Source organism: Leptinotarsa decemlineata, unplaced genomic scaffold, assembly GCF_025532065.1.
Source record: "Leptinotarsa decemlineata unplaced genomic scaffold, Ldec_3_MD MMD2_tig00002159_RagTag_RagTag, whole genome shotgun sequence".
In the NCBI taxonomy this organism is placed as follows: Eukaryota; Metazoa; Arthropoda; class Insecta; order Coleoptera; family Chrysomelidae; genus Leptinotarsa; species Leptinotarsa decemlineata.
In genome coordinates, this window is record NW_027412574.1 from 2693335 (window position 1) to 2710842 (window position 17508).

The following is a 17508-nucleotide window of genomic DNA, read 5'->3' on the forward strand; positions in this document are numbered from 1 at the left end:
AATAACGACTTGATTTCTATTTTTACTCAAAAAACTTTTTATCCATTCATGAGTGACACCACGGATTCCATATCTAGACAGTTTATTCAATTAGATTCCGCGACTGAGACAACCGAGTCTAAAAATGCATTCATGGTTGAACCTAGCATCTTTGACGCGACCTTGGTGGGTCATGACAGTGGTCTGGTGTTGGATCACGAATGCTTTGATTTTAGGCTCTCGTTTCATTTAGTTGCCTTGCAATGAAAGACAGGATGAATCTCGTTCGGCGGCTGATGTCAAAGCTCGACTTTGCAATGGACCGCTTTGGGGAGCCTCTTTGATATTTGTGTATTGAGACTTCTGTCTTTGTAAAGAGATACGCCATCGGCCTTTACTTAAGAAATACGAAGTGGCAGGGGCCGCCAATATAACTCTCGTTCATCTCTGATGAGAGGTATTTGATTTTTCTGTCGATACCAATGAATGATTTTTTCATGAGGAGGAGTCGTCATGACTTTTTACTTTGAATTGTTTTTCTTGAAATTTGTTATTTTTTTTCCATTTTTTTCATTAAAATATTCCATGAATGTATTATTACTATTATATGTATATATTTTCTATATTCAACACTTTCATCCCAAAATTGTAGTGTCCTGTAATTGGGTCTACTGCCTGTTTGGACAATAAACGTTTTTTTTTTATTGAGAGATAATTCCAAACGTTGAATTCATGATCCGGTATAGTACAGGTGATGAGAACTATGGCATATCAAAATGGCGCTGTTTGGTGTTGAATCATGATTATTTATTATAAGTAATCTATATAAAACAGAGGAGACATTTTTTGAAAAGTCTATACTTATTTGTTGAAACTAAAATCCATAAAAAAAATCTCAACTGAAAATGAAATGGATTAGAGTTAAAACCTGTCATTTAGTAAAAAGTAAGTTTAAGAACTTTCCAATTTTATTATTACTCCTGTCAAGACATTAGTGATTACCGATTCTATTATCTTTTGAATTCCTGTATTACTGGTACTCTTGTTTGTGATTGTAACGGTATTTTTTCATCGTATGCCATTCATAGTGTTGACACAACATAAAAGAAATTTAACGATTAAAGTAGAGCTATATTTAGTTATCGTAATATTTGTAATGAGTATTAAAAAATTCGAGGAGTTTGATTCATATGATCAGATTATTATTAAATAGAGCACGAAATGTCCATTTAAGGAGTTAGTAAAATTTTCTTTCATAATGTAAAAATTTTAATTAGTTTTTACCCCAACACAGGTAAAATGAAATTATTAGTCACTATGTGAGTAGAAGTTAATACCCCTGTTAGACTAGGAAAACTACTTTGAAATTTCATATTTATTTTCAGACTACAATTTTTGGCTAATTTTAGGCTCTTTTCTACTCTATACCAAATTTTTATTTTTTTCTCCTCCTTTAACGAAGATATCGTGGGTTCTGTTAGCCTAACGTTAAGTGATTACCTCAGACATACAATAAAAGTGGAAATTATTTTTCTAAAATATTGTTGCAAGTTATCACTTGAAAAAGTGTAACGTAGGCCGCCACTACTCTTCGTCAATCGACTGTGACTTGGCCAAGGTCGCGTTCAAGTCTACTTGTGTCTCTCGAAGGTTCTAGGTGTCGCGTCGCTTCTAAAATAATTCTATCGGATTCCTAAGACTTCCATTGGCATACATGAGCGCTACCATCAGCCAGATTTAGTTAGTCTGGTTGAAAGTGCGTTACAAAGTAAGCTAATAAATCGATAGACATTTGAGAATTAGTTGAAGTTCACTTAAAGTGTTTGTGTTGTATTGGCAGTGTGATAGTGAAATAAAGTTGGGTTCCCCCGAACCCATGGGGAAAACAACATTTGGTGTCGGAAGTGGAATAATTGACAGAAAATGTTCTGTGTTATGATGAAAATAAGAAGTGTTGATTGGAAGAACTTACTAAAAAATGATCAAAGCTTTGCAAGCGGGGCTGGCGAAAAATGCAGAAAAGAGGAAGATGAGTTTGGGGCTGAAGTTGAAAAGACTCGCCTATCCAGAAGCACCCGATTGTTTCACCCATTGGATTAGTATCCATAGTTTCATCAATGGTTTTCGTGACACGGAGCTGCAGCAGTCGCTGAGGATGGCATGTCATAAAAAAATTAATGAAGTCTTCATTTATGTCTTATATTTCGAAGCTGCCAAAAATGCTTTGCGCCAACAACAAAATGTTTTAGTGAGGGCCATCAATGAAAAGGAAGACGAAGGAACATATCGATTCATGGCAGGTCCAGAAAAACTCTTTGGGACATATTTGTTTGATGAATGGAATTCCATCAAGGCAAGAGGGCGACCCAAATGCTATAACTGTGCCGAGAGGGAGATTTGAGGCGGGACTGTCGATCACGTTCAGGATCTGGGCAAAGGAAAGACTGGCGTTCGGGATCACCCGAACTAGAGCGCGTCGGGTTCAGAAAAAAAAATTCAGCCAGTGTTAGGAGGAGTACCTACATTTGCTGCTGCATCCCAAGTCCCCAGATTTTCGATTTCTATGATAGAACGCAACAGTAACAGCTTAGTTGTCAAATAATTTCTGAATAATCACCAATGCTGTTTTAACGTCGATACTGGAGCAACGAGGGTCAATAATGAGAGACGCCATTTCCAACTTGTGCAGTTTGAAGAAATTATCAGTAGTACCCGTTCTGGAAACAAACTGACGTGAAGTGATACTTGGGCTTGAAAATTGTGAAATAGAAACTAAGGTATTAGTGGCCAACATCGTCGACGAATTCATTTTGGGACTAGACATCATGTCCCTCTACGGATTTGTGGTGGACATAAGAAACAAACTGTCGAAAATAATTTTTTTCGGATATTCTTGTGCATGTGATACATGAAAAAATCTGTACTCTTGTTTTGATGAAACATCTCCGATAAATTATTTCAGTTTTCATCATGTACATGTACAAATTAACACAATATCAAAATTGCCAAGAAGTGAAAGATTTTTAATTGGTTCTGCCAGCTTTATGGTGAAGCTAGAGGCCTTTGATTAAAAAAAAATACATCAAAACTCTAAAATTCTCGACATATTTTTATCTAATTTCCTTATTTACCGAGAGTTTCAAAACCTTTCTCTTCCAAATGTAACACGTCATGGTTAAACTCATGCTCCTCTGCCAAAAGATGGTTTGCAAATGTAGAATTGGTCTTCACATTAAAGAAACTACCCCTATTCTTTAATTTTTTGGGTAAAGGTTCTCCCTATTTGGACAAAATAAATATTTGGGCAAGAACCATGAATCACCTTATATACTCCTGATTTATCCGACACTGTATTTTGTTTGCATTGTTTAAAAAAACGAAAGATGTTATTGGTGAGTTCACTTAAGTAAGTCAATGTCCTATGACGCTTATTATCGTTTCTTGAAGAGGGATAGTTTTTTTAGAAATAGTAGAGTTGATAATATCGACCTTGTAACCGTGGTTGACAGCAATATTGAGCACAAATCAAGCAGGATTTAGTCAGTATGAAAATTCTTGAAGTGGGATAGACCTGGTAAGTGGGTTGTGTTTGTAGTTTTTTTTTTTAGAAATAATAGAGTTGATAATAGCTACCTTGTAACCGTGGTTGACAGCAATTTGTTTGATAAAACTCAGTTCTTTTCCAAAATTATTTTCTGACAGTAGAATATTCAATGGTCTGTGAATCATACTATTGAATGCGGCCACTTTATGCTGATAATGATATGTCAATAGGTTACTGCTATTGGTTACAAGTTGAGAATTCAAATGTCAGAAACTTCCTTCAAAACATTTTTCAGTGACGAGGCCAAATTCACAACAAACGGTAGGTATAAATAACCGAAAAATTTGAGATATTGGGATAAGTAGAATCTAAATTCCAGTATATATTACATGCATGGGGCAATATTCCAATGAGGTGAATGTTTGGTGTAGCAAATCGATAATAGAGTAAGGTACCATTCAATGAAATTTACAATGTTTAAAAATATATAAGGATTTATAATAGAATTATCAGTAGATTTATCAGCTAGGCAAATAAATAAAGAAAACCCACAAAGGCTCAGCCTGTACGTGGGTATCAAAATTATAAGTGACATTTATGCATACAATGCAATTTTTCATCATCAATCAACAATCAATTAAACATAGAACATTAAAAAAACACACATATAAACATATACCTAAACACACTCATGAAAATAAACGTATATACACATATACATTCATTCACATATATAAACTCATCCCCCTATCTACACATTGAAATCATAAAAAATTACAATTATATACTTATAATCAATTATTACTTTTACCTTAGCAAGTACCTCTTTGAGAACTCTTCATATTGGTGAAAAAAGTTTTTAAATAGGACTTCAAATGAAAAAGATACAGATGTGACTGAAGTTCAAGTGAAACAATCAATAGAAAATCAACAAACTAATTTTAAATTAAAATGTTCACTTAATCATAATAATTTGTATGGACTAATTTCTCATAAATATTGTTAAAAATACTAATAGGATGTTATTTATCATCAAATGTACTTTGTAATATCTACGCATTACCATGGAAATGTGAAACTGATAAAAATACTAAATTATTCAATTTCATTTGTTGAAGGTAAATATTGAATAATGAGTTGTTAAATGCCAGACATTTTTGTAACAACCTGGTTGAACGGAAGTGATAATATCCCTAAGAACTATAACAAAACTACTAGTGCTTGAATTATTTAATACATTTTTTCAAGGTCATAAAAATACAGGAGTAAGAAGAAATTTACCAGAATAATTTAAGCATACGTGGTATTTCATGAGAAAATTTCACACTACATTGAACTTCAACAAATTACTTGTGATGCACTGTTTGGAACCTTTCGTGTAGTAATAAATATTACTGGAGTTTTATCCCTACACCAAACCGTTATTTTAACACCTCGACACGTGTTTCAATAACCAAGTGATCATCTTCAAGAGGAAGATTAAACTTCCTATGAAAAATTTTCTATTTATTTTTTCAAATCAATAATTCTTCACTATAGCGAGTGTTATTTATTTTTCAGGTCTCATTTCACCTTTTGTGATATATATGACTGTATATATTATTATTGATTTATTCATCATTATGTTATTTAGGGATATGAAATTAACATATTTGGTTCCACTAGTTATTTTATTTTTACTACTGGAAAACTAGTATTTTCATTCTACACTAGGTAGTTTTTATACTTTATTATAGATTGATAGATAGATTTTATTCAAATTGCATTCCAAACAGGTTTACGCCCGATTACATGTATACAGTCAATATCATGGTACATAAAATATGTGGTTTTTAAAATACACAGAGTAAATAAACACCTAAAATTACGTACAAGAGAAACGTTAATAAAAACAGGTATATATGGCACATTTTTTTTAAACGACTGTCTTATTTCTAATTCATCACAGCAAAAAAAAATCAAGACTTTGGTGACTTACGACTAGATCATTCACATGCCTAAGGCAGCGACTTAGTGGAGACTCTGATCGGGTGTCTACATAGAAAACCCTATTACGATTTTTTAGACTAGCACTAGGAACATGAAGATTGATCACACTGAGGAGTTCAGGTACATTATCTGATTAAATATGTTTTATATAAATAGTACATCATTCAAGCCTCGACGATCCAACAGGGTTGGCATGTCAAAATGTTCTAGTTGAGTCCTATAGGAGATCATAGAGGGAGATTCTTTATTTTTTTTGAAGTAGGTGTTCCTAATAAATTTCTTGTGTATTTTTTTTATCATCTCTGAATGAAATGCTGTTTGCGGATTCCAGATTGTTGAAGCGTATTCAAGCTTTGATCTGACAAAGGCATTGAATAGAAGATTTCCTAGTTCCCATTTGAAATCCCTAGCGTTTCTTAACACAAAACCAAGCTTTCTGTTTGCATCACGTACAATATATTCTATGTGATTTCTGAAATTGAAGTTACTATTAAATATGACTCCTAGATCTTTGATTTGAGCAATTTTTCCAGTTTGGTGCCATTTACTGAATATTCCGTTGGAGCAATCACATTTTTTCGTGAAAAAAACATAACTTTGCATTTACCCTCTTTCAGCATCAAGTTGTTCGTCTCACAAAAGATAGTGATAGAATCTAAGTCTTTCTGAAGGTTTTCACTGTCTTTTTCATCGTTGATGGTTTGGTATAGTTTGAGATCATCTGCATAGAGCAGGAATTTGGAATGTCTTATATAATCACCTATATTGTGAATGAAAATTATAAATAAAAGTGGGCCTAGAATTGATCCCTGAGGAACGCCAGAGGTTGGTCTGAATAGTGTCGACCTTTTTCTATTGAAAGCAACAAATTGATCTCTATCTGATATATATTACTTCACTAATGTTATCATTGATTGATTCATTGAGAATTTCGTTAATTTGGCGATGAGAACTCCATGGTTCACTTTGTCGAATGCTTTTGCTAGGTCTGTGTAGATTACATCAACTTGTTTTCCATCATTTATCGAGAGTGCTAAGTTATTGCTGAACACCATGAGATTTGTTACAGTCGATTTTTTATTAACAAAACCGTGCTGTTCTCTGCAGATAGTGTCTTCAACATGGGCATATAGTCTGTTATATAAGACTCTCTCTAAGATTTTTGATAATGAGGGGAGTATTGTTATCGGCCTATAGTTTGTTATGAGATTTTGATTGCCAGATTTATGGATAGGAATTATACAACGCTATTGAAGATTATGTTCAGAGGTCTTATTAAGTTTTCCATATAACATTTGTAAAAGTAAGATGGAATACCGTCAACTCCAGTTGATGTTTTGGGTTTCAGGGATCTAACTGCTTTACAGATATCTTGTTCGGAAATTGATGATATACATAATTCTCACAGGTTGATCTCTAGTGAGAGATTGGTACCACTTGGAGAATCATTACTATAAACTGATTGAAAATATTCAGCAAAAGTATTAGCAATATCTTGGTCATCAGAAATGACTTCATCTTTATATCTGAAATTATTAGATATTTTGTAATCATTTTTTTTTATTGTTTATGTAATTCCAAAATTCTTTAGAGTTTTTACTGATTTTGTTTTCAATACTTTGTATGTGAGACTAACATTTTTCATTGAAAAACAAAAACTTGTGTTTTTATAGAAATTGTTGAGGTTACCAAAATGGATTCAATGAAAATGTTACATATTTTCAACCAATCAACGAGAAAATATAATTTCTCACATTTGGCAGAAAGAACTCCCAAAGCCTAATTACTGAAGTTTAAGTGTACACCGGATAGTAGTTCCACTCACTTTCATATAAAATATTTTTCAAATTATAATTGAATACCAACAATTATATACTCCAAGCTGAGAAAATATTGAATATCCATAGTACTTCAATAATAAATAGTTTATTTGTCATCTGGAAAATATAAAGAATCGTTTATATTGAAAGGGTTATATTTTCAGGAGTGACTAATTTTTGGGAAAGAAAGTTATTGGTTTTCTACTACTCCATCTTGATATAAAAAAAATGTGGAAATCTTCCGAAGAAAGGAAGGAAGTAATTAATTTTAATATGAGTAACTCTATACATGGATGTGTAGATCACGCAAAGAAGTAACTTTCAGACACGAACTGGAAGAAAAAAAAAGCCCTCCTGAAACAGCTACTTTCATATAAACATTGAATTACACAAAAAAAAATCTTTCGAAACAAATACTTTTATATGAACACTGAATTATACAGAAGACACTTTCTCTACTCAGTTTGTATTCCAAACATTCGTTATGTACCAATCTAGATAAGAAAAGCCTTAAGACGATTGTCTTATAGCAAAACATCGATGTCTACCAGTGAGAATGACAGTGTCCCATGTAAGTGCAATTTTTTATCATTCATTTAGTGTAGAACTTCTGTGAATGATTTCTGAGTTTATTCCATAATAAGTTTGGAATACAAACTGAGTAGAGAAAATTGTTTTCCGGATAATTCAGTGTTCATAGAAAAGTATTTGTTTCGAAAGAATTTTTCTTTTGTGTAATTCAATGTTGATATGAAAGTAGCTGTTTCAGGAGGGTTTTTTCTTCCAGTTCATGTCTGTAAGTTACTTCTTTGCGTGATCTACACATCCATGTATAGAGTTACTTATTTTAAAATTGATTACTTTTTTCCTTTCTTTGGAAGATTCCCACATTTGTTTGTATCAAGAGGGAGTAGTCTAAACACCAAAAACTTTCTTTCCCATAAACAATATAAGTTCTAAGTCATTCAGACTGTACATAAAATAAAACATGTAAGGTACCTATGCAATAATAGTTATTTATGTATCAAGGGAATTAGGAGGGCCTTAATTACCGATGGCAAAGTTTGCGTCCCGAGGGCCTCTGGCCCGAGGGACAGCAATTGCCTGAGGTTATTAAGGCTCATTAATTCCCGTGGTACATAGATAATTTTATTTCTGACCGATTTCAATAAAATTTTGTTCATTTTTGAAACGGAAAAATGTACCAATTCATTACCTTCCCGGTATATTTGAATCAGGTACCGTTGATTATGGTAGAGTTTTCTTGTTGCTAGGTTGTTGCTATGTTACTTGTTTATAAACAGAACTTTGTTATCAAGCTGTGTTTGCGGTGAAAACGTGTTTTCTACCCCAAATATGGAGGATATTTTGAAAAAAGCTGAACAAGCAAGAGAATCATTAATTCCATCGAAAAGTGAAGCCGTATACCAAAAAGAATACAAGATATATCTGGACTGGCTGACACGGAAAAATGTTATGCCAAAAGATGTCACTGAAACTGTATTTCTGGCATATTTTCAAGAACTGGTAAGGAATTTTCTATGTTTTTCGGTAGATTTGGTAGTAATTGTGTTTATTCGTTTCAGTCAGAAACATATAGTCCGAATTCTTTATGGACTAAATGGTCAATGCTAAAATCGATGGTGACTATACATGAGAAACGAGATATCACCAAGTTCAATGAACTACAGGCTTTTTTGAAACGGAAGAGTAAGAGTTATAAGCCGAAAAAGTCTGCTGTTTTATCTCCTAAAGATGTTATCAGATTCCTAAAGGACCCTCCTAATGATATTCATTTATTGCATAAGGTAATTTTTTTCTTATTTTCCTTTTTGTGTGTATTTATTTCCTTTTTTTTTTGTTATAGGTTGTTTTTATTATGGGTTATTTTGGAGGATGCAGAAGTCAGGAACTTTTGAATATGAAGATATCGGATATAGAGGACCGGGATTCCGTTATGGTAGTGAACGTACCGGAAAGTAAAACTGGTGTATCGAAGAAATTTACAGTTGTGGATGAAAAAGAGTTCTCCGCTTAGCCTTTATTAAGACTTTATATGTCTTTGCGTCCTAAAGGTATTGAACGATTTTTTTTGAGCTTCCGACAAAATAAATGTACATCTCAGCCAATTGGAAAAAACATGTTTGGGAAAATCCCCATCAAAATCGCAATGTATTTAGGATTGCCAAACTCATCTTCCTATACGGGACATTGCCTTCGTCGCACTTCTGCTACTGCTCTAGCCAATGCAGGAGCAACTATGACTAACTTAAAAAGACACGGAGGTTGGAAAAGTTCCACGGTGGCGGAGGGGTATTTGGAGGATAGCATCGAATTGAGAAATAAAACGGCGCGTATGTTGTCTACTTTGTAGACAACATACGCGTAGAGAAGAGGTAGGTACCTCGACTGTAGTGAACAGAAGCTCCAGCCATACAAAAGAAGAAATTGTTTCCAGTGGCGGAAGTAATTTTCAGGGAACATTTCAAAATTGTACATTTATTATTTGTAATGACGTGAATAAATAAAATATGGTTCAGTTTTCATTTCTATTTATTTTTACTTGTGAAAGGTAGAGGGAATTATAAAATCTATAATGTCCCAAGGGAGTTATGACCCTCTTTATTGATAGCGTAACTATGACGATATAAGCTTATAATATCCCGGTCAGAAATAAAAGAGTTATTTGATGAAATATGTTTCAGAAAACTCACTCACCCTCTATCAAATTTTCTTTGAAGCAGATTTATTTTCTGACTATATAGTCGGTGAAAATTTTCAAGCACATATGCCTTCCTATTCAGAAGAAATCCAGCCAATACATTTTACACGACAGACTTTTTAGAACAACTTCATCAAAACAACTACATTACTCCCTTACGGTCCTAGTATAACAAGCACAACGTCGAAGTTGAATAGTTTGAAAGTTTTGGAACAGGTGACATTGGCTTGTGAATTGTAGACTAAACAAATCGATTAGTAGTGATTTTAATTTTATAATTGAAATTATTCAAATGTATCATCGATTACCAATTATGTAAATACTATGACTGAACGTGAACAGAAAGTAGTTTTAACTCTCTTCTGTTTAAAGTATTGTTCAAACTATGATTGGATATGAATAATGTAAATTCTATGACAACACATCCGAATTGAAAAAATATTCTGAAATAATTATTCAGTTTCTGAAACATCACCAATAATTCCTAAACTACTGACTCCATAAAAAAAATTCCAAGAGAAAACATGATTATTCCAAATTCTCACCATCATTTTCTTCTACAGTATTTACAAAAGAAGTGTTGTTTCGTTTTTCTTCTCAGCAGGAAATAAAGTATCAGTAAAAAAGTACAAAGCTCTTATTTACAACTCTGAAAAAGACAAAATAAACTTCAAATTGAATCAATCCCATCAATCAATTACACTACACATTTTATATAATATAATAGCTTGTAGCGAGATTAACCTATTTAATGAAAAATAACCATTATTTTATCATATATATTGAATAATGTAATAAATTGATGGGTTTGTTTTGATTCAAAATTTATTTTTTTTAGGGCTAGTACAAAAAATATTGTACTTAACGTTTTTTCACTGTTAATTTATATTTTATTTATCTGTCCGCCATATTGGATTTAGAGTTATGTCATTTTATATTTCGATTTTCTTCAGAAAACCCTTTCATGTGATACCCATGTTATGGGGCAGATAAAAAAAAAATAATTCGCCATTTTGGTCAGTACGCCAAATTGAATTAACATAAATGTCATGTTATTTTAAGTATTCCTTTCAGCAAACTCAATTGATATCTATATCATGGAGGTTCATGAAAAACAAGTGCACCTTCTTGGGTAGTCTGCCATATCATCATGTCCTTTCAGCAAATTCTTTCATTTAATACATATATCTTGGGCGTGCATAAAAATACTAATCCATCGTCTTGAGCGGTCCGCCGTATTGGATGTAGAATGATGTCGCTTAGTTAATCTTTATCATTATCATCCAAACTAAATGTTGAGGAAAGTGCTTTAAAATTCAGTTGTAAGATTCAACCAGAACTGACACTTACATATGTATCCAAAGCAAGTTTAATAAAAACTTAGAAAAAAGATTTGATGAGTTTTTTTTTTATATTTTGCAGTTTTTATTTCCAAGTTGTCTCCCATTGCCAAAAATTTTCAAAAATGAATAAATTTTTCAAGCTGAATTAATTTCTAGATTATGATTTATATGAGAAAACTTTTATGATCTTTTTTATGAAAATTTTTGAAATTAACATAATCGGTTCTATGACAATTTTGGATGCTTTCAATTCTTTGAACGCAAAATGTGATTATTTTCAAATATTTAAATAAATAACTGAGCCAAAACTGTAATGAAGTATTCTCCAAAATGAGCACTTTTCCAAAACACCAGAACTGCAATATACTATAGTTGACGCGCGTTTCACCAAGCAAGTTGGTGTCTTCAGAGAATGAAAACCCATTTTAAACAACTACCTTCAAATATTTGAACATTGACTTATAATGAAAATTATTTTTTTTCTATTTAGTTTGTACTTCAAATATTTGTTGTGAAATTGGAACAGATATTATTCACAGGAATACTACACATATTATCTGTTTAAAATCTGTTTTTCCATTAACCAGCTGTCGCACCCCTACGAACGACAACCCTCAGAAGTCGAAACTTGTGTGAGCTAAGGATTAACGTGGTCTTACCTTTTAACGTGTGATTCCTAACACGGAATAATTGAGATAAAATTTCACTTACATGAAAAAATGTCATCATCATGGATAACTTTGAAGACTCAGCATCAAATAAGTATAAAGCTAAAGAGATTTTTTCAAAATACTAATCTCTTCTGATTTAAAAAAAAAAAATTCAGTAGTTTGTTTTTGGTGCTGACTTAATGACACATTTGTCAATGTCAATATTAGTAAATGTAAGTGAAATTTTATCTTGATACTCATTCATATATCACATTGTGGAGTGATTTTCATGTAACTCAAGGTTGATTTGAAGGTAGTTGTTTCGAATGGATATTTTCTTCCAGTTTGTATCTGAAAGAAACTTTTGTGCATGATCTAAACATCTTTGTGAAGACTTTATCAAAGTAAATTACTCTCTTTCCTAATTCGGAAGTTTCCCACATTTTTTTTATTGAGATGGAGAAGTAGAAAGCTTTTTTCCAAAATACTAATCTCTTCTATTCTTTTTTCAATTCATTACTACTTTGTTTTTGATACTTCTTTCATGACATATTTGTCAAATGTCAAACTGTCTTTCAATCTTTCTTTGCCTTTGTAGTGCCCTACAATTTCCATCAAATGGAGTATGCTAGGTGTTGCTAGGAGATGTGTTTGTTTAGATGATTTTGTAAAAAAAAATATAATAAAGAATTAATAAAAACTTCAATCAAAAAAGTTTTTTAAAAAGAGGTTAAAAACTACAATTGATGACCCCAAGAAGTGAATAGTTCTTACGCATTTGATAAAACCATGGTCAAGTTTCTTCAAAACCTTTCGCGAGAGCAGATAGTTAACCTACTTCAATATTTCAATGTCAATCCTGGTGGAACTGTTTCTGACATGAAAATAATGCTGGAGGCTGAAATTCTTAAGGAGTATCCTGGAATGATAAATTCCCAAGACTTTGATTTCACAGAACTTCTTTGCAAAATCAGTAATCGAGAAAAATCTAAGGAATCCCAAGCAGAAGGTAGTGTTATTGAAAAGGTGAACAAGCTAGAGATTCTTTGTAATAAGCTGATTGAAAATCTCGAAAATAATAATAGGAGAATGGAAGGCATAGAAAAACTTATTCAACAAATGAGTAAAGAGTCTACACGTATACTTAGTTTAGATGATTTTGTAAAAAAATATAATAAAGAATTAATAAAAAATTCAATCAAAAACGTTTTTTAAAAGTAGTTTAAAAACTACACCTTCTTTTTACAAGTGATCCAGAGTTCGAAGACCTGGGACGCATCAAGTTTAAAACGAGAGCTAATCAAGGGAACATTGTAACCAATTATGAATGACAGCAAAAATTACAGAAGTTAGATTTTTTTATCAGTGGTTTTTATTACTGGAAAACACTCATCTTAACAAATCCAATCAGCTTGTGAAAATTTAAAATAGATATAAATTCCTCCAATTACCAATTGAGGAATTAAAAAAGTAGTTTAAATCCTATTCTTTTTATTCTTATGCTGAATTTACTTGAAAGATCAAAAAAGAATTTCATTTAAATGACTCACAGCATTCAAACATACTCACACCATGATTAAAAACTACCTATAGAGAATGAAAAATAATATCAACACTTATGACCTATGTGGTAATAATAGTAGACTGTTTTTGTGAGGATAGGTATTTTACCTTTGAAATTTTTCCTCCCTTATATACGTAACTTCCTTCAACAGATTTGAATTCTAAATACCGCGTTACACCGGTATGGATGAGCAGTTTCACTAGGGAACCATTTGCCATAAGAAACTTTGGTATAAGATCCACATTCCAATCTCTTCCTCTACCGTATGATTCATCAGGAGCAGGTACTCCAAATTTGGAAAATAATTCTTCAAGAGGACAAATTGAAGCGGATTCGCCGCCGTAGTATTTGTTTCGATCGACGTGTAACACTTTCTTTCCCGATACAGACAACATACCACTCAAAATGCATTCCTTCAAGCCGGTGCCAAGCACAATCGCATCATATTCTTCATCCATTGTTTAAATTAATGTTTTACTCAGTTGAAAGTTATAATATAATATTTTATGAGCGACGGACACAAACAGGCTACAGTCTACTCAATAAAGGAGGAGAAAGACCTGTGAGCAAACGCTCTAAAATGATCGCACACAACTGACAGTGACAGTACTGACACCGAGACTGACATCTGACATTAAACTGACATTTTCACTACTTCAAAGACTTCTTGACAGCGTTGCCAAGTGAAATTATCAACCCTTTCACAGTTTCACAGATGTCCATCGAATAGTCCGGGAGATAGATAAGTCAGAGAAATCTGTGAATATAGAAATACTTATAGAAAAGTATATGAATGTGCAAAAAAGATCCACTACCAAACCAGAATTTTGTAAGCAAACAATAAATCAAAAGAGATGTGGTCCAAGATTAATGATTTTAAGGATAAACAAAGAAAAGAACAAGTTGATATGCCAATAAACGCAGACAAACTCAAAAATTACTATTGCTCCATAGGAGAAAAATTACCAAAAAACATACATATTCCTTATAATCTACTGACTCATTTAGAGAACATTTGGTCGCTGATAACTTTATTTTACACCCCATTGATACAAATGCTTAAAGAAATTATTCAACGTTTTTGAAAATAAAAAGGCCGTTGGAATAGACGATATATTAATTAAAATTTTTGATAACCTTCCTGTTCGTAATAAGGGCATCCGTTATGACCAGTACATTAACTTTCTATCTAAAAAAATCTATAGTTGTGCCATTGCACAAAGATGGTGATCTCAGTGATCCATCGAAATTCCGCCCTATGTCTCATTCCAACTCTACGTGATCTAATAGAGAAACTGATTAAAGTAAGATTTTTTTTATATAATTATATCATAAGCAAAAGCCACTTCGGCTTTCAATCAAAAAAAGGAACACCCACGATACTAACTTTTCTTTGTTAAAAAAAGTTCATGGAGAAATTAATAAAAAATAAATGTCATCAGCAGCAGTGTTCTGTAACTATGCTAAAGCCTTTAACTATGTAGATCACGGAATACTGATCAAAAACCTTTATCACTATGGCATCCTCGGAATCACTCACAAATGGTTAGAGAATTATCTCACAGGAAAAAGTCAGATTGTAAAAACCTCATCATCCTCATCAGAAGGCGAACTAAAAAATGGCTCACCACAAGGTTCAATACTGGAACCCATACTTATCTTATTATACATAAATGATTTAGCATCTATCGGTATGGTAGGAAAATACACCCTATTCGCCGATAATAATATTATGGCTTGTTCGATTGATGACCTATTTATTTTGTAGAAATTCATATTGAATATAAAATGAAGAAAATAACTTTTGTCTAATTTCTACTGACTTTATCATTTGTTACGACCAGTTTCGGTTTCAAGTAACTTGTAAGTAAATTGAAAATTTCTAATAAACCAAAACCGGTCGTAACAAATAATAAACTTTGTAAAAATTAAACAAAAGTTATTTTCCTCATTCTATATACAATATTATGGCAAAATACAACCTTATGTATTCTCCACGAGATTATAAGCTAAGATATAAAAAAATTTAAAATGTTTCCAAAACAAACTTAACATATAATTCCACTGTTTTATTGACAGCATTCCATTAACAACACAGGACGCAGACAACATGATTGAAAACAGACCTAGTTCTAAATTTTTGGGGGTAATAATAACTAATTATTGAAATGTTTCGATTCAGTACAACAATTAATTCTAACTCATATTCTAGTAGCCTCTGCTAATCCACCACGTATTTCGATACATGTGTCGTAGCGCTTACGAATGTTTCTGATTATGTTCCTTAGTTCTTGATGACTAATATCTGCACATACCTGTTGAATTCTTGCACAAAGTTCATTTCTATCTCTTGAGCGGTTTTTGTAAACCTTATGTGTGAGAAGTCTCCAGAGAAAAAAATCCAAAACTGTGAGGTCTGGAGATCTGGGTGGCCCCTCACGTACTACCACGGCCTATCCATCGGTTTGGAAAATATGTTAGTTGAGCCATTGCCTCACAGCTCTGACATAATGAACTGAACACCCATTAACTGGACAATTAAATTTGATCGTTCATTGATTGGCATCCCAAAACTCTGTGTTCAAAAATTCTAGAAACCTCTGCGCACTAATGTTTCCTCAAAAAAGAAAGGACCAATAATTCGTTCGTTCAATATCCCACACCAGACGTTGATTTTTTGGGAATACTGACTTTTACAGTTTATTACAATTATTACCCAGTTTGGATTATCCGCTGCCCAATAGCGACAATTCTGTGATGACACTACTCCATTTGTAGTGAAAGTGGCTTCGCCGGTATATAAAATATTTTTTAGGAAATTTCTATTGTTTAAATATTCTCCTTAGGCCCATAAACAATATTCCAGGCGTCTTGCTTCGTCGCCTTCTTGAAGTGTGTGTGAAAATTTTGGCTTGAAAGGTTTAATATTCTTCGCCTTGAGACATCTCCGAATAGTTTCTCGTGGAATATTCAAATCCTTATACTGGCATTAGAATTATTTCCGACATAATCTAAAATGATTTGATCATTCCTGTTTCGTCTTTGTACAGGATTACTTTTTAACATCATTTTTGATACTGCACCAGTTTCATTGAATATTTTATTTATTTTATTTACCGTACCGCAACTAATACGAGGACGACGAAATCCATCTTGATTTGTGTCAGGTTGAAAATCTCTTCCCGTACCCTTTAAACTGTCTTTCGCCATGGGGGCGAGTGGTTCAAATCTCAAGGTGTTGTTTTGCTAACGACATAGAGGTCAATGACATCTATGCCGCTCTGGCCTTGTGTACCCCTTCCTGACTGGGGTATTGATGAACAAACTGTTCTTTTAACAGACGTCGTGGGGCCTTCACTCAACTGAGCGACGGGGCCTTCTGAATCGAGTGGGGTCGTCTATAGTGTAATCTACAGCTTCCCTAACTAATGGGTTATCATGAGTTTCCGCTGACTCGAAAACTCTCTGATTCCTCAACTGAATGGACTGCTGTATGGTTAACAGCTTCAAATCTCTGCGGATGGCTTCATTCCGCACGAACCATGGAGCATTCACCAGCAACCTAATGATTTTGTTTTGCAATCTCTCCAGAATGGAGAGATTTGTCGGAGCGGTTTGTCCCCAAACGCCTGAAGCATACATGATGACAGGCTTGAACATCGTGTTGTATAATAAAATCTTGTTCTTAAGATTCAACTTTGATTTACGGTTTATCAGAGGATAGAGCTTGGCTGTCCTCATTTGCAACCTGCCTTTGATGTAATCAATGTGATTTGCCCAGGTGAGTCGGCGATCCACCCAAAGACCTAGGTATTTGACTCGCGTTTGCCATTCGATCTCCCTGCCTGAGATCGTGACTCTTGTGTCTGGAGAAACGTTTCGCCTCCCCAAATCTAT

The 17508-nt window shown here is 33.2% G+C and overlaps 2 protein-coding genes across 2 annotated transcripts in view; one reads left to right on the top strand and one right to left on the bottom strand.

Moving 5' to 3' along the window:
- Gdi (GDP dissociation inhibitor) overlaps positions 1-14223 on the bottom strand; it is a 36930-nt gene extending 22707 nt beyond the window's left edge. Inside the window, exon 1 of the mRNA XM_074177052.1 lies at positions 13719-14223. Within this exon, the coding sequence (XP_074033153.1) occupies positions 13719-14069 (351 nt within the window). The 5' untranslated portion in view covers positions 14070-14223. The remainder of the gene's footprint in view (positions 1-13718) is intronic.
- LOC141482979 (uncharacterized) lies at positions 8119-10010 on the top strand. Its single transcript, XM_074177054.1, has 3 exons — positions 8119-8859; positions 8919-9140; positions 9200-10010. Exons 1-3 carry the CDS (start codon positions 8689-8691, stop codon positions 9368-9370), a joined length of 564 nt encoding a protein of 187 aa, XP_074033155.1. The 5' UTR covers positions 8119-8688; the 3' UTR covers positions 9371-10010.
- Positions 14224-17508: the final 3285 nt, after the last annotated feature.